General features: G+C 45.4%; 2 protein-coding genes across 3 annotated transcripts in view; both read right to left on the bottom strand.

Moving 5' to 3' along the window:
- Positions 1-6797, bottom strand: part of LOC311244288 (sodium-coupled neutral amino acid transporter 3-like) — a 45289-nt gene extending 38492 nt beyond the window's left edge. Inside the window, exon 1 of one of the 2 annotated variants that reach the window (XM_084333731.1) lies at positions 6660-6797. The gene's annotated coding sequence lies outside the window, so the exon portion shown is untranslated. Of the gene's footprint in view, positions 1-2691; positions 2789-6659 lie in introns of those variants that run through there. The other variant, XM_084333732.1, reaches the window with a different exon arrangement.
- A 1575-nt stretch (positions 6798-8372) lies between these two features.
- apex2 (APEX nuclease (apurinic/apyrimidinic endonuclease) 2) lies at positions 8373-15814 on the bottom strand. Its single transcript, XM_084333730.1, has 6 exons — positions 15562-15814; positions 15354-15437; positions 14093-14273; positions 13637-13780; positions 10859-10928; positions 8373-9584 (listed from the first exon to the last, which is right to left on the bottom strand). The coding sequence occupies exons 1-6, from the start codon at positions 15674-15676 to the stop codon at positions 8469-8471; spliced, it is 1710 nt and encodes a 569-aa protein (XP_084189856.1). The 5' UTR covers positions 15677-15814; the 3' UTR covers positions 8373-8468.
- Between the last annotated feature and the right edge of the window lie 2119 nt (positions 15815-17933).

Here is a 17933-nt window from a genome sequence, read left to right as displayed (position 1 = left end):
ATTATGTGCATTCATGGAAATAAGTGCATTCTGGAAATATGTGCATTATGTGCATACTGGAAATAATGCATTCTGGAAATATGTGCATTATGTGAATTCTGGAAATAATTAGCATTATGGAAATATGTGCATTATGTGAATTCTGGAAATATGTGCATTCTGGAATTATGTGCATTCTGGAAATATGTGCATTATGTGTATTCAGGGAAATATGTGCATTATGTGCATGTGCTATGTGCTGGTGTTCACTATATGAAAGTCTCCTATGGTAGATAAAGAGATCACCACGTGTATAGGATAACAAAGGTGGGGTCCGCTGCATATGAAATCTGTCGGGTGGAATAAACGACAACTCTAGTACGAGGAAAAGTAAATCCATTTAAAGATCATGTGACAGGAAATTCTTTAAATAACAAATGTTACCGGAGGACTTAAGTTGAACTAATCTGCTCTGGGCAACATAAAGCTGGCATGGAATAGCACAAGTGTAGGTCTGTCAGACTGCCTCTGGGTCATGGAACAGGAGGGTAGGTCTGTCAGACTGTGTCTGGGTCAGGGAACACAAGCGTAGGTCTGTCAGACTGCGTCTGGGTCATGGAACACCAGCGTAGGTCTGTCAGACTGCGTCTGGGTCAGGGAACACAAGCGTAGGTCTGTCAGACTGCTCCTGGGTCAGGGAACACAAGTGTAGGTCTGTCAGACTGCGTCTGGGTCATGGAACACAAGTGTAGGTCTGTCAGACTGCTCCTGGGTCATGGAACAGGAGGGTAGGTCTGTCAGACTGCTCCTGGGTCATGGAACACAAGTGTAGGTCTGTCAGACTGCGTCTGGGTCAGGGAACACCAGCGTAGGTCTGTCAGACTGCTCCTGGGTCAGGGAACACAAGCGTAGGTCTGTCAGACTGCCTCTGGGTCATGGAACACCAGCGTAGGTCTGTCAGACTGCGTCTGGGTGATGGAACAGGAGGGTAGGTCTGTCAGACTGCTCCTGGGTCATGGAACACCAGCGTAGGTCTGTCAGACTGCCTCTGGGTCATGGAACACAAGCGTAGGTCTGTCAGACTGCTCCTGGGTCAGGGAACACCAGCTTAGGTCTGTCAGACTGCTCCTGGGTCAGGGAACACAAGCGTAGGTCTGTCAGACTGCCTCTGGGTCATGGAACACAAGCGTAGGTCTGTCAGACTGTGTCTGGGTCATGGAACACAAGCGTAGGTCTGTCAGACTGCCTCTGGGTGATGGAACAGGAGGGTAGGTCTGTCAGACTGCCTCTGGGTCATGGAACACAAGCGTAGGTCTGTCAGACTGCTCCTGGGTCAGGGAACACCAGCGTAGGTCTGTCAGACTGCGTCTGGGTCATGGAACACAAGCGTAGGTCTGTCAGACTGCGTCTGGGTCATGGAACACAAGCGTAGGTCTGTCAGACTGCTCCTGGGTCAGGGAACACAAGCGTAGGTCTGTCAGACTGCCTCTGGGTCATGGAACAGACCCCGCCTCTCTCTCTCTCTCTCTCTCTGCTCTCAGAGGCTGAACCAGGCTGACCCCCAACAAGGACACACTCGCACATCTCTGTCTAATTCCTACGAAGTCTCACACGAAACAGGCTAAATGTGTTATATATTCCTGCGCTAATTCCTGAGTAATAATAATAATAGATTGAATTTGTAATGCACTTTTTGTTCGCTGGGATCCCAAAGTGCTACACTACACAGGAAACATAGTTCAAACGGGACCCTGGGGGTCCTAAACAAAGGCCCCCCAGTGTAAAGGGTAGTAATTAGCCGGAGAGCACTGGAATGACCGGCATCTGCATGCTGGCCTCAGGTGAAACCGGTCAGAGGGACTTGATTTAGCATTCGAACCAAACCAGATTCCCATGACATAACAACAACCCAAACAGCCAAGGAATCCACCTGGGGGGGGGGGGGGGTATGTGCTGCTATGGTATAGGAAGAGTATCCCAGGGATGGGGGTTATGTGTTGCTGTGGTATAGGAAGGGAATCCCAAGGGTATCGCGGTCAGGGCGCCTATTTTATTTACATTTTACTATTGATTGATTGATTGATTGATTGATTGATTGAAAACTGTATTAACAGATTGCAGAATGGGTACAATACAGTACGGCTCATCAATACACACAATTGTTAAGGGGATGCAGACCAGGGAAAGACTTTCGTCTTGTTTACATCAGGGTCCCCCATTTTCAATTCATCATAATTTTACCGGGTCCCGTTTTGAATTGCAATGGTTGGGAAAAACTAAAAACAGACCAGGATTACCGGCAATCAAAATTACACCGTTACGCTTTACCGATCACACCAGCAAATGATCCTCAATGTGAATAATCAAGAGAGGAAAATAAAGCAAGTTAGTAAGTTAGTTAAGTTAGTTTCCGTAAAGGCCCTCGGTCATAAATGAATGAATCACGTACCACGTCAGAGAGAGACGACCGCTGACAAACGCTCCACTATATGATCTTAATGCAACACTTTCCCCCAGAAGGTGTTTTCTTCGGCCTGTGTCCATTCATTCAGCAGCTCATGACTAAACGCAAAGCAGTGTGTGTGAAGCCACATGGTGGTTCCGTCTGATGCAAGAGCGACTCACTCTTGACAGTTTAGCCCTTCCCTTCCTCAATTACGTAAAACACAAGGACACAGACACACACACAATGCAACTCACTCAGTAACTTACCCTCGTGGTGGTCAAGAGCAAGGAGAGCTTCATTAAAAAAATTCAAATAAAATGAATATAAAAATATAAAAAATAAAATAATTACATTTTTTTTATATATATATATATATATATATATATATATATATATATATAGGATATTGAAAGAATAATTCCTCAAGAAAAAGTGTCTGGTTTTCCAATGTTTATATATCCATGTTTGGGTTGTGAGGAGTCCCTGTCTAGTCTCTCCAAAGCTCCTTGGTGGTGAGGAGGGGACAGATGAGAGAGTGAGAGTGAGAGTGAGGTCTGGGAGGGAGGGAGAGCGGGAACTAGGAACACCCATACTTAACCCTTTGTTTAACCACCCCCAGGTAGTGTTTGACTTCACGGTGACATTCAGATGCTGATGTTCCCCCAGGTGTTGCCCGTTCAAAAGGCATGGACTCTTATCAACACGGCTGGCGACAGTAGAGCAACTGGCTGCAGTTCACGACGAGACTATAGTTTTCAATCCGTCTATTGTTATTTTTATTGTAATCAGTGTATATACTTGACCACATCTTGCACAGTTGTACAGCCCTGGCCTATTTTAATGCCTTTTTTTTTTTTTTTTTTAATATATATATATATATATATTTTTTTACTTATAGTATATTTTATTTAATTTTGTTTATATCCCATTTTATTTTATTCCAAATTTATTTTACAGTTGTACAGCCCTGGCCTATTTTTTTTATATCCACTTTTTCTCCTCTTTTTCTATTTTTTCTCCCATCCCAATTCCACTGTGTCAATTCTTCCCTCCCCCGTCTTGAACGTTGCTCGCATATGCCCCCCACTGGCCGGTTGTAGGGAGGATAGAAGCCTTGCATCACGTGTCCCCTCCGATACACGAGGAGGCAGCCGGTCACATCTTTTCACCTGCCAGCGCGGACTCTCATTGGCGAGGTGTAACGTGTGGGAGGCTCACACTACCCCCGCCATTTCCTGTCTCTGCTGTGCAGGCTTCCCCAACCGACCTGTAGGAGTCGCTGTCCACAACGTCCAGATTACCACCCATCGACTTCCACCCGCTAACCAATTGAGTTAGTATGACGGCTGGCCCAAGCCGGAGGCAATGCAGACAGCCGGAGTCGAACCCGGTGTCTCTTGCGCTGGTGACGAGCGCAATGTCCGCTGCGCCACCCAGCCGCCATGCTTATTTTTATTTCACAATTATCTTATATTGTGCTTCTATCTTAATTTAGTTCATATTTCATTTTATTCCACTTTTTAAAATTTCATTATCTGTCTGTTATTGTCTGTCCGTTAACTCAATCAGCGCCAGGCCCGAGGAAAGTCGGGTTAACTCGCCAACCGCTCAGCGCCAGACCCGAGTATAGTAGGGTTTTCATCGTTATTTCTTTTATTCGATATTTTTATTCATTTCTCTCACACGGACCTCTGGGTTACCATAGGGAATCACTCTGAGATCGCTAGAGTGCAATACCGGCCGCATCCAGGAAGGTGGCAGTATCGCCCACCCTTCGAAACCTTTTTTCCACACACGGTGTTACATTCAAATGTCTCCGGGGCGCAGTTTTCTTGGTCAGGCGAGTCTAGCGGTTCACTCGGTGGCATTGGAACGCGTCCAATGCCCCCGATGCATGTGTTGAAATGCATGCGTGTGTTGAAAATAGTAGCGTGTCCAGGTGAGCAACACCAACGCTTTTAGTCAAATTCACGTATTCCTCCATAGCACCGTTTTATGGAATTAACCAGGATCACTGTGAAACTATACTTATATTCACCACGGTATAACACACGAACGAAAAAATTTATTCTTTTTCGCATATTGAATGATGGACAGTTGATGTAAATTTGTCAAATGAGCCATAGTATTGTATCCATAGCTATAATATAGAATATAGATATAGCCCTGCAAACACCGCCCTATCTCTTAGAGTGGTGGCGCAGTAGGAACTAAGATGCTCTAGGCCCCCGGCGCTGAATGAGTTAACGTCGCACTGAAAATGACCAATGTATGTGAAAACTACTTGGCAATAAAGACCTTTCGGATTCTATAGCATAGGAGCTATACCGTCTCTACTGCTAGTGATAGTAATTAGCAGAAAGGGTGGAGCTAATCGGGTGTCATTTGAGGTGGGCTTTGTTGCGGCAGCGTGAGTAGATGCTCTCTGGGTCGAGGCCACTCTTCTTGAGACGGTACATCCTGCCCGGAGCCACAGCGGTGCTAATTAGATTAGGAGACGAGAGCTTTAAGGTTTCCGGCATGCGATGCTCCCTTTAAGACTGTAAACATTGAGCACGCTAACACATGACCATGTGGCATGTGATGTGATTCTCCCTTTAATGAATATAACTCGTCAGTTTCGTCAACATAAATAATCCAATAAGGGCACGGTTGGTACGAAAGTGATGGCGATGTCTTGATGGAGCGCAGAGCGCCAAGCGGATGCAGACAGGCTACATCATTTATGATAAATGTTTTATTTACATTTTTGTCATATACTATAATATTAGTGTAGCCTAATCTTTATCTGCAACTGTGAAGAAAAACCCCATTGGTTTAAACAGAATGAATAGACACATAAACAAATGTAAAATATATTTATCGAATGTTGATTTAGAATTCGAATCAACGTTATGAATGAAGCTTTGAACTATTCGGCACAGCCCTACCTGCTTATAAATAGTAGCTACGTTTCATACACCCTGCAGGCCCATAGGGCATGGTTTCTCTATACAGAAATACAGACAAAAGATGCTGGTGCTGCTTATTGGGTTCGTCAGAACGAAAACATTTGTCTTCTCCATCGAAGCCTATATTTAAGTTCTGCTTAACTTTGTGAAAGATATGATCTGTGACAGGCTGCGCGCCCCGGGAAACAACGGCGCTTTCTTTATCTTGACGTGACAGTGACACACATATCCCTGGCTAGAAAACTCTTTTGGTTTCTACAAGGTCACATTTGGCAATGCATAGATGTAACCAGTTTTAACACCTGGTCTGAATTAATTAGATTTGTTTAAATAGGGACAATTACATTGACCATATTCACACAGCTGCCATTTTTGCTCTTATGTCATACTCCGGTTGGGTTTCCTTTCCCGGTCGAATAGGAACCCCAATCAGAGTATGACATAAGAGCGAGTGAATGGGGTCAATGTTTCTCATTATTAGTACAGCCGATATACCAGGGAGGTTACATTTTCCTACTCTGTAAAATATCTGGATAATGGGCAAGAGGAAAATAGAAACCAAACTGAACGGAAGCTGAACACATGAGGACCTCAACCCCTCACTGGCTTCAATGACACGTAATTCAATCAAACATTTGTTTGGCAATGCCTCACATATAGGCTACAGCTGTCATTACAGACGTGTGTAAAACAAAGCATCAATTCAAATGTTGTTTCAATTAACTCACAAGTGGGGAAAGTTTCCGTTTTAGAGGATTTCTTGGACTAAAACCACCAGAATTGGATTTTTGACAGAATCACAAACGGTTGATTCTGCTTCACACCAAAAAGGTATTATCGTTTTGGGAGGAACCTCTGTAGCCCATTATATAAACTCCAACAAATGCTATTTGGTTTCAGTGAGCCTAGTAAAATGCCAACTCAACACTGAGCACTGCCACAAAACAAACACTCATGGGGACCGTTTTGGAGACCAGCTTCCCCATTCACATTTCATTCAAAGTGTAAAAAAAAAAAGGGGGAAAAAGCGAAAATGTATATAATAACTATTTTGTGGCTTGTGTCAATGAGGTTACGTCTGTTTTATATTTCCAAACACTCTTGGGGACCGTTTGGAAATATAAAACAGACGAAACCTCATTGACACAAACCACAAAATAGTTATTATATACTTTTATTTATTTTTTTACAATGTGAATGAAATGTGAACGGGGAAGCTGGTCTCGTGGTCCATGTGGTGATGTTAGTATGCCAGACAAGAGCCCCGTTCTCCCGGTACTCACCCCCCTCCGCTCGTCTGAACCGGCAGCGATGTCTTCAGTCCAGAGTTCACTCAGGGTAACGGTCTTCTCTGTGTATAAACCCGATACATTCACTCTCAAAACCTGTTTCACCAGATACTCATAAGCCCTCTCTGGAGCTGTACGAAGTGAGAGAGAGAGAGAGAGAGAGAGAGAGAGAAGAGAAGAGGAAGGTGGGGGGGGGGGTTGGTTGTAATTGGGCGGGTTAAGAAGTTCCCTGCCAAGTGCCATGTCACACTCTTAAGCCACTCCCCTTCCCTGACAGAGTGAGAGAGCAGGCCATGTGTTCCGTAGCTTAATGAAAGAATCTTATTGTAAATATTGATATACTGCCCCAGTGTTCCATCCTCGATTTCTCGCCCCGGGAGGGAGCGCTTCCAGCAGGATATCCCCCCCTTCGAGCCTATAAAGGTCAAACTAATTGACCTCACAACGTACTAGTCTGCAGAAGGTATATATATATATATTTTATCCCACCCACCCCCTCCTAATGTACAGTCTCCTCCCCATCATATGTATATATTTTCTGTTAGGATCTCTGGGTAACAGTACTGTATATTTGCATATCGTATATATGTCACAAATGTAACAGTACTATATATCTGTATGTCCCTATGTCATAATTGTCATGATGTCATGTATGTTGTGTATGTCATAAATGTCATTATGAATTGAAAATTGGGGACCCTGATGTAAACAAGACAAACGTCTTTCTCTGGTCTGCATCCGCTTAACAATTGTGTGTATTGAGCCGTACTGTATTGTACCCATTCTGCAATCTGTTAAATAAAGTTTTCTTTCATTCATTCAAGGGAAAACGTATGAAAGTGTTACAGACCGGTCACTATAGGCATCCGTGGTTCAACGCCACAGTATAGGTCATATTGCAGGTAATGCAAGTGGTGGTGTCAAGGCAGCATGTGGCTGTGTGGTAATGTGAAGTCACGTTTTCCTCATGTGTTCCAGCTTATCCTGTGAGCGGGAAGGCTCTCTGCATGCCCCGACACCACCTCTGTACCGTCGCCATCTAGTGGGCACACAGAGACTCGCTGCCGCCGTCACACTGCAATAAATAGGGTACCAACAGGGTGATAATACATGGCTATACAAAAGGTAATCAGAAAATTTGATAGAAAATAGCGTATTATGGCAGTTGTCCTTAACTACTGCAGAAGCTAACCGCAGTAACAGTGAAACTGAGGAAATTGCTTTTTTTTTTTTTTAACTATTCAGCAATTTTGTAGTTACTGCAATTCTTTATACCCTTTTTTGCTCTACAACAAGCAAGGTTGAACTCTTGACACATTGTCACAAGATAAAACAGATATTGAGGAGTTCAATTTCACTTATAACTCAATTTTGAAAAAGATTATAGTTACTACAGTTAGCTTCTAGGGCAGTACATTGTCACAAGATAAAACATATTGAGGAGTTCAATTTCACTTATAACTCAATTTTGAAAAAGATTGCAGTTACTACAGTTAGCTTCTATGGCAGTATAGGTCTATGACAAAGGACTTTAGTTGTGTCAAGAGACCATATTAATGATGTGCTTTCATGTGTATGGGCCAATTACACACGCTCCATAATCGTGCAAACTAAATAATTCACATTTAAAAGGCAAAGACATAGAAAAACTACTCTCTTTATTCTAAAACTGACATATCAAAAACAAAATAATTAACAGTAAAACATCTGTGAAATGATGAGACAGTACACTAACCCTACCAGGTTTTGGGGTCAGAGTCAGTCAATCAGCCAATGGGAAAAGTCCTTACAATAACCATGTGATCATTTTCCTTTGTCCACCCACACAAAGAAGTTACAGCGCGCCTCTGGGTTGGAGGCGTGTCCCTGAGGACGACAACACACGAAGAACTGTCTGCCCGCGTTGGGCCCCTCCTTCTTCACGGTACGGAGCACGCAGCGCTCCCCGTGACCCTTACAGGGAGGTGGCGGGGGCGGCCCGCGGAGCACCGACTTCCAGAACCCCCCCAGCGACGCCCCCTTCTGGGGTCCCGAGGAGGGACCCGCGGCGGGCGGCTCCGAGGTCGTCGGACGTCCGGCCTCCTTCTGTCTGTCACCCTCTTCGGCGGACAAGGGGGCATCCGGTGGAGTCGAGAGCCCTTTTTTAAAGTTTTGCGAAGAAGTCACTTCGTCCGGTGGCGTCTTCTCACGGTGGCTGACGGGGGCCTCCGCTGACGGGGCCTGGGGAGGAGTGTGTCTGGGCTTGAAGAAGGCGAGGAGGCTGCCTTGGGGCTTCGCGGGAGCCTTCGCGCCGCTCTTGCTCTTTTTCCCCTTCGGTCCGGCAGACTCCACCGCTGCTAACGGCCTCTTCTTGCCGTTGAAGGCGCTTCCCGCTCCGAAGAGGGGGCTGACGTTCTCCCGCCTCTCTTCGGCCTCTTGAGATCCGGGAAGCGCGTCGTCCCCGGGCTGCTGCCGCTGCTGCTGGTCCACCTTGACCAGGAAGCGGGAGAGTTTCTGCTGCCTGCCGGCGAACTCCGGCAGGTGTCGGGTGCAGAGAGGCGGCGGCCTGGCGCCGGGCAGGAGGACGCAGCTGAGTCGCCCCCACGCGGGGCAGTGGTCCGAGCCCTCCACCTCTGGCATGATGCCCGCCGCCACGAACCGCTCCTCGGCCAACCGGCGGTCGGCGAATATGTAGTCGATGCGCGTGCCGTAGTTGGTCCGCCGGGCTCCGGTGAGAGTGGACCAGCACGTGAAGGCGTCGGCGCGAGCCGGGTGGAAGCGGCGGAAGGTGTCGACGAACCGTCCGCTTTTTTGGACGGGATCCGTCGTCGACGTCTCCTCGGACTCTTCGTCCGGCTCCTTCGCACTTTCTTTTCCTTCGCCGTCGTCGAGTAAAAAGCCATCCAGCCATCGTCTTCCAGGCTGGTCTTCAAAAACATCCTGAGGGGAAGGTGAGTGAATAGTTTAAATATGATAATAGCATGGAAACAACGTGCATGCATCTACATTCATTGCACACACATCCACATTACACACACTCACTTTAAACACTCACCTTTAACATTACACCATATTTCATCTATTTATTACAAAAAGATTTGCACTACATCCATACAAAATGTTTGCAACAAAAAAAATGTACGTTTGTATATTATTTTGTATAGTATTTGGACTCTATTCTTTTGACTTTTTACTGTATGAAGCACAATCTCAGGAGGCTCATACAGAACCAAGCATTTTCACTGTAATGTACATGTACTTTATATGTGACAAATAAAACAAAACTTGAACATGCGATTCTGTTTTCTGTCATTTCGTTTTAAGCCAGGCATCTTTTGAGATACTGTAGTACAGAGTTTCTCTAACCCGCCCTCTTTTCTTGAATCTCCAATTGCAACAGTTGTGATCGGAGCATCAGGAAAAGAGGGCGGGTTAGACATAGGTCAATTATGTTTTTTCTTTTTACAACTGTGGTGGTAAGAAGCACAATCCCACAGTATAAAAGGGCATCTGGGGGAATCTGACATATTTGACTCATTCTGAAGAGGGATACACGATAAGAGCACTTTGAATAGAATTTTATATCAATTTCACGGCCATACAGGCAAAAGAAAGTATGAATGAAAATTACAACGAAAGAAGAAATAAGTCCCAGATTTACCTCCCCATAAAGTTAGAAAATGTTAAGACGTATTATCGCGACACACTAGCAGAACTTCTCTTTACTGTACCTCAGGCTCTGACTGACACTAGCTCAAAGCTTGGTTGCTAGGCACAGTTGCTAGCTGGGTGTTCTCCGATAAGTTGTCACCGGGGGCTGCAAACAAAGCTAGTTATTATTGGTTCCATGTTGATTTATTTCCAAACAAATTGTTGCGGGAGAACTGATTATTACCGCTATTACCGTACTGCTTACTTTGCAGCCCATTTACCCCAAACAAAAAGTTATCGCAACACAGAAGTAATTTCCTAATCCAATACATTTTATAGACCTATCAAAATCATATTTAATACATTTTAAGGCCTACGATTCTGATGATTAAATGTATGATTTTTTTAAGACCCCATTGGGAACCCTCTAGAAACATAGGGTGGATACGAAAGAAAAAGAAAATGCCATCATATGAGAGTATTGACCTATCTCAAATGTGTTTTCCCAAGGGAAGCAACAGTTGTGATTGGAGGATCAAGAAAGGAGGGGTTCCTTTACTTACAATGTCACTGGGGTCGCAGTGGTCTATTGGCCGGTGGGATGTATTGACATCTCCTAAAACGATAACATGACTGAAAGAAAAACAGAGACACACATTAGTAAGAAGACTTGAGTTAAGGCCCTGTTCACACTTGTCTTGGGTGATCCGATCACAGTTGGACAGCTCTAACTACAGGTGTGACTGCACCAAAGAGTGTTGTGCAATTATGAGGATGCTCCCGCCACCCGGCAATGTGTCAACGTGTCCTTGAGCAAGACTCTTTTAACCCCTAACTGCTCCTGATAAGCAGATTGGCGCCTTGCATGGTCGCCTCCGCGGTCGGTGTGTGAATGGGTCAAATGTGAGGAACAAATTGTAAAGCGCTTTGGATAAAAGAGATATATAAATGCACCATTTACCATCATCTCACCTCCTTATCAACTTCAAATGTGACGGTAGTTGATAGCAGAGAGAGAGAGAGAGAGGAATCAAGATGAGGAGAATCACACAGAAGTGCGCATTATGATAATCATAACTGGATATAACAATAACAATGGGTTACAGGAGGCCAAACCCGAGATAGTCCGGGTTAACTCGCCAAACCAAACCCGAGAAATCTAGGGTTTTAATCTATATTTCTTTTATTCGCTATATCCATTCATTTTTCATCCATCCAGCCTGACGTTATCATTGGGAATGGGTCTGAGGTCGCAAAGGGCAAATACCGCCACCTATCGTCTCCCGGATGGTATTGCACATCATTGGAAACCCTCTGGCTGGGGCTGTGCATCAATCTAAGGGCCCTTTCTCACTCAGGTATTCGGTTCCATTCCGTTTCGTTCTAGCCCGTTCCGAGATCTGATGCAAACTCCCCCCCCCCCTCTCCCCCCTCTAGTTTGCGTACACACTGCAGTCTTGTTTCGTTCCGGGTTCCGTTTACGGTTTGCCTTTTGAGCGTTTACGCTTGCCGTAGGCGATGATGTCACGTTCGAAAATGTAAACACAGGAAGTGTTAACATGGCGCTGGAGACTGGATGCTGATATAAAATGAATAAATAAGCAATAAATATGAAGTTATATTTGAACCTCTGTTGTCAAGCCTTGTCAATATAACCCACCCCATTTTATCACGAATGGATGGTGTTTTTGAGCGTTTCCCAGGGCTAACGCTAAGCTAAACGGCTAATGCTAGTTAGCTTAGCCTGTCCAGCAGCTAACATTATCCCATCGTTCGTGGCAATTATATTACATGTCATTGATCTACTGGTCGACCACGGCCGACTGGTTGGGCACCACTGGTCTAATAGAAATAAATGCATTCAAACAAGAAACTAATGTATAGAAAATAGCATGGCAAACAAAAAAACGCTGCTCAGAGCAGCGTGGATTATGTGTTTTGGATATATAACGTTGGATCAATAAACGCGATCAATATTTGGAATGGCGATCAGGAATTGGATTAATCTTTTTGCAGGATATCAGATGTGAGGTAAGGACTTTATGTTACGAATCTTGGGTTAATCAGATGTTCATTTCATCGCCATCGGAGAGTGTGTGTGTGAGATTCGCGCCAACCAAAGTACGGAGAAGCGATTTTTCAGACCCCGCTTCTCTTCGTGCATGAGGACATATAATATCGATAATCTAGCGTTTATTTGAAAACGATAAATCAAGCGACAAATGGCACGATTTCTAACGAAATACATTGAAGCTCGATTTGCTGGAGTTTATTGAGATGAGACAGAAGGCTCTAGAAATATATTGATATTCATCACGGTATAAAATGGAAATGTATGTATGAAAAAATTATCTATTTCGTGCATGTTGACTGGAAGCAACTCATTGACGATCACCGTGTTATTTAGATCTATTGTTATTATATTTTATATATTTTAAGCACTCGCAAATAAGTCCTATCCTACATTGGATAAAGCACTGGCACCGAAGGGCCATCAGCAGAGGGCGCTGTTGGCCCCCAATGAGTTTTAAGTATGATGTCCCTCCATTTTCACTGTCGGGGAAAAGTTGTGCAGTCTGGCTAAAGAAAAAGGATTTCACACAGGAACATTGTAATGGTAAAACTTCATGCGCTCCATTACATTATCTTTAGAGATATAGGCGTAGGCCTATGTGTTTATTTGCATATCGATCAGGGAAGCGAAATCCGATCACAAATGGTCACTCGTGACGCACGTGGAGACGCATTCTTTTTTTTTTTTTTTTTATTTGTCTTTTTCCCCCTCCATTTTCCTCCGATTTTCTCCCATCCCAATGTTAGTCGTATGCCAATTCCCAGTCCCTTCCTGGTCGCTGCGCACTTACCCCCCACAGTCAGATCATCTGGGAGAGTGGAGGCTACCACGTGCTTCCTCCGACACACGTCCAGCCAATCACCGCTTCTTTTCACCTGGCAGCGCGGATTCTCATCGAGAGGGCGTAGCGTGTGGGAGGACCACACTATCCCCCTCGAGTCCTATCCGCGCTTAGCAGGCGCCCCGACCGAACTGTAGGAGTCGCTGTTTACAACGACCCGGTCCCACCCCGCCAGCTTCTCCCACCCTCTAATACAGCCAATTGTATTAGTGCAGACGGCCAGCCAAGCTGGCGACAACCCCGGAGCTGTGAGCTGGATTCGAACAGGCGAATCCAGCTCACAGCTCCGGGGCTGGTGACGAACGCAATCTCCGCTCGGCCACCTAACCGCCTCGTGGAGACGCATTCTAATGCCAGGCGTGAACAGAAATTCGTCTCAACTGAATTCCAGACACTATCTGGAAGGATGTATTCCTAAATTCTCACCTTCCAGCCCCCAGGATGGCTTCAGCGCGACACTGAAGAAGCTTGTAGAACTGCAGTTTGAACAGCTTTCGTTCTGGCTTCTCTGGGTCAGCTCGTGGGCAGTATACATTGACTACTGTGACTGTTTCAATTTGGTTTTCACACCTGTAAAAAAAAAAAAATAAGCAAAATGGGAGATAAATAAGGATAATACAATACATTGTTGTATGCACCAATAAGTGTAGGATACAGAATCATCATCATTGCAACTTTGTATAGGAATAACATTACAATCTTTCGCGGTCGACTAAAGACACACTTCTTCAACCAATATCTGAAGAAAATAATAATAATAGTGTGACTAATAGTGTAACTTACTGTCATCCTAATATACTAACCTACCCTGTAGCACTCAACACTTTGATGAACATTGTTACTCAGCTGATGACAAAATGTAAATGTAAACATTATTCATACTTTATTCTGTGCCGTGTAATAACAGCCCGTCCTTCGTTGTCCAAAAGCTGCAATTCCTCAGTGGTGAACTCAGTATGGTCACCATAGCATCCAACCGTACCCTCGTGGTTGGTCAGCAGGCCAGTTAGACCTTCCTCAGCAGCAAATGGAGTGGCACTGTCCTTACAATAAGTGGCAACTCCTGTAGAAAGGAATGTAAGGTGTAATTACAGGTAGTGGCTAATCATTGCTTGATCCAGTATTGATTGATTGAAAATTGTATTAACAGATTGCAGAATGGGTACAATACAGTACGGCTCAATACACACAATTGTTTTTTTTTTATCTACTTTTTCTCCCATCCCAATTTCCTCTCGTGCCAATTCTCCCTCCCCTGTCCTGATCGTTGCTCGCATGTGCCCCCCACTGGCCGGTCGTAGGGAGGATAGAAGCCCATCACATGTCCCCTCCGATACATGTGGAGGCAGCCAGTCACTTCTTTTCACCTGCCAGCGCGGACTCTCATTGGCGAGGAGTAACGTGTAGGAGGCTCACACTGCCCCCGCCATTTTCCTGTCTTTGCTGTGCAGGCGCCCTGACCGACCTGTAGGAGTCGCTGTTTACAACGACCAGACTACCACCCTTCGACTCCCCTCCCGCTAACTCTGCCAATTGAGTCAGTATGACGGCCGGCCCAAGCCGGAGGCAACGCCGACAGCCGGATTCGAGATCGGTGTCTCTTGCGTTGGTGACGAGCGCAATGTCCGCTGCGCCACCAAGACGCCCAATACACACAATTGTTAAGGAGCTGCAGACCAGAGAAAGACTTCAGTCTTGTTTACATCAGGGTCCCCCATTTTCAATTCATCATAACATATATCTGACATACATGACATATGGTTAGACAGTACTGTTACATCTAGACATTTATGACATACCAGATCTACAAATATACAGTACTGTTTATGAGTACAAAAATAGTCTAAAAAGAGAGTATATGAGGGGGAAGAAACTGTACATTTGGAAGTATCAGGGCCCTCTGGCTAGGACATGGTACTGGGTCAATCATAGGCTTATATGCTAGTGAAACTAGTAATACCACTACCCTTCTTTGCTTTGGGTCTTCCTGCAATTTGACTTTAGTAATGAATGACAACTAAAAGAGAGGATAGAGCAAGTCTGCCTAAAGATAGTGTCTAGTCTACGGTAGCCCCTTTCGTGACTTTCGGTTTGCAAACCGAAAGTCACGAAAGGGGCTAAGTCTACGGTAACTATACATCACCTGAATAGCCACTGCGTCCACGACTGAAGCTGAAATATGAGTTGTAGCCGTCGACAATGGCGGCCCTTTCATCCAGCAAGTCTCCTGTGAGGAACATTTATGAAAAATACTAAATTAAATATTTTTAATAAGTAACTTATCGCAGCGATTCGATAAACTGCACTAGCTCCCGCGTTTCCCAACTAGGTTAGCTACGCCGGTTACTTACTTGTCACTTTTGTCTCTTGTACACAGATAATATCTGCATCCAGTGAATCAAGAACCTTTTTAATGTCATTTTTGAACGTTCTTATGCCATTTATATTCCAGGTGACAATCTTCATGGTGTACTACTAACGATGCACCAATTTAATACATCTGGAGAGCTGCAACATGTAGTATCCTTGATGCAGGTGCTGCATGCACCCCGTTTTGGTTTTATATAGTTATAAAATATGCAGAATATCTATGTGCAGAAGCACACACGCGGATGGCGGAAGTAAACAGGAAGTTCGGTTGTGAGGAGCGGAAGTCTTTTACTTTGCAAACGTCGGTATATTTTGAATTACCTATCTAAAAAATATTGTTCGTATAGCGTTAATAAACTTTTTTTTTAGATTCCGTAAACACGAATATGAAACTCAGAATGAAAATAGCCCAGGGAGAAATTACATTACGAAGCGGTTGTGGGCATGGACTCAGTGGTGCTAGGGGGTGACGTCGTTCTTCGCGGGCATTTGACACCGACAGTGCCTTACGTCACCGCCGGGGAAACAAGAGAGGAAGGGGAGCGCGAGCCTCACACACACACCGGGGAAAACAAGAGAGAAAGGGGACGACTATGCTTGCACCTCAAAGGCGCTAAAAACAAAATTACAAACATCTCAAAACAAACTGGTCAGACTACTGCTTGACCTTACTCAGCGACTTCGGGTTATTGAGAAGCGCTATATAAATTAAATTAATTATTATTATTATTATTATTACTCCTAGAAACCACCTCACCCCTGCCCACTTTGACAACCTAGGATGGCTTAGAGTAGACGACAGAGTACAGCAACTTGCAATGGGCCTGGTCTACAAGATACACTACACGACCAAGGTACCCATGCATGTCAAAATACTTCCCAAAGGTCACTGAATACCACGATCACAACACCAGAGGGAGTTCCACAAATCATGTTAAACCCAGATTCGGCTCAAACAAGGGACTAAACACGTTTCGCAATTATGCCACATCAATGTGGAACGCCCTACCTAAAGCTGTAAAGGAATGTGAATCACTACCCACTTTCAAAACCACTCTCAAAGAACACCTACGGGAGACTGCAATTCGAAACTGGCCCCTGTAAATGTCCTAACCCAACCCCCTCCAATGTACAGTAAATTACCTAGTATGGTTGTCAATATTCCAATGTACAGTTTCCTTGTTTCTACAGTGTTCCCCCCCAACCCCCTCCAATGTACAGTAAATTACCATAGTATGGTTGTCAATATTCCAATGTACAGTTTTGCTTGTACAGTTGTACAGTGTTTCCTCCCCCAACCCCTCCTACCCAACCCCCCCCCCCCCCCCCCCCCCCCACCCAACCTCCTCCAATGTACAGTTTTTACGTCAAATGTATACTCCCTTTTCTGGACTCTTTTTGTATCACAAACAGTACTGTATTTGCAAATCTGGTATGTCATAAATGTATAGATGTAGCAGTACTGTCTATCTGTATGTCATATATGTCCTGATGAATTGAAAATGGGGGACCCTGATGTAAACAAGATGAAAGTCTTTCTCAGTGGTCTGCATCCCCTTAACAATTGTGTGTATTGAGCTGTACTGTATTGTACCCATTCTGCAATCTGTTAATAAAGTTTTCAATCAATCAATCAATCAAGCGCGAGCCTCTCACACACCGGGGAAACAAGAGAGAGGAAGGGGAGCGCGAGCCTCACACACACCACAAGAGAGGAAGGGGAGCGCGAGCCTCACACACACCGGGGAAACAAGAGAGGAAGGGGAGTGCGAGCCTCACACACACCACAAGAGAGGAAGGGGAGCGCGAGCCTTACACACACCACAAGAGAGGACGGGGAGCGCGAGCCTCACACACACCACAAGAGAGGAAGGGGAGCGCGAGCCTCACACACCACAAGAGAGGAAGGGGAGCGCGAGCCTCACACGCACCACAAGAGAGGAAGGGGAGCGCGAGCCTCACACACACCACAAGAGAGGAAGGGGAGCGCAAGCCTCACACACACCACAAGAGAGGAAGGGGAGCGCGAGCCTCACACACCACAAGAGAGGAAGGGGAGCGCGAGCCTCACACACACACCGGGGAAACAAGAGAGGAAGGGGAGCGCAAGCCTCACACACACCACAAGAGAGGAAGGGGAGTGCAAGCCTCACACACACCACAAGAAAGGAAGGAAGGGGAGCGCGAGCCTCTCACACACCACAAGAGAGGAAGGAAGGGGAGCGCGAGCCTCTCACACACCACAAGAGAGGAAGGGGAGCGCGAGCCTCACACACACCACAAGAGAGGAAGGGGAGCGCGAGCCTCACACACACCACAAGAGAGGAAGGGGAGCGCGAGCCTCACACACACT

This window comes from Notolepis coatsorum (assembly GCF_963971535.1).
Source record: "Notolepis coatsorum genome assembly, chromosome: 17".
Taxonomy (NCBI): domain Eukaryota; kingdom Metazoa; phylum Chordata; class Actinopteri; order Aulopiformes; family Paralepididae; genus Notolepis; species Notolepis coatsorum.
Note: the sequence above shows the minus strand (reverse complement) of the source record. Positions and strands in the feature narration are given on the sequence as shown.

Coding starts and splice junctions, on each gene's coding strand:
- apex2 (XM_084333730.1), bottom strand. CDS start 15,676: ATGAAGATTGTCACCTGGAATATAAATGGCATAAGAACGTTCAAAAAT. Junction 15,438..15,561: donor ACAAGAGACAAAAGTGACAA/GTAAGTAACCGG, acceptor TGTTCCTCACAG/GAGACTTGCTGGATGAAAGG. Junction 14,274..15,353: donor TGGACGCAGTGGCTATTCAG/GTGATGTATAGT, acceptor TCCTTTCTACAG/GAGTTGCCACTTATTGTAAG.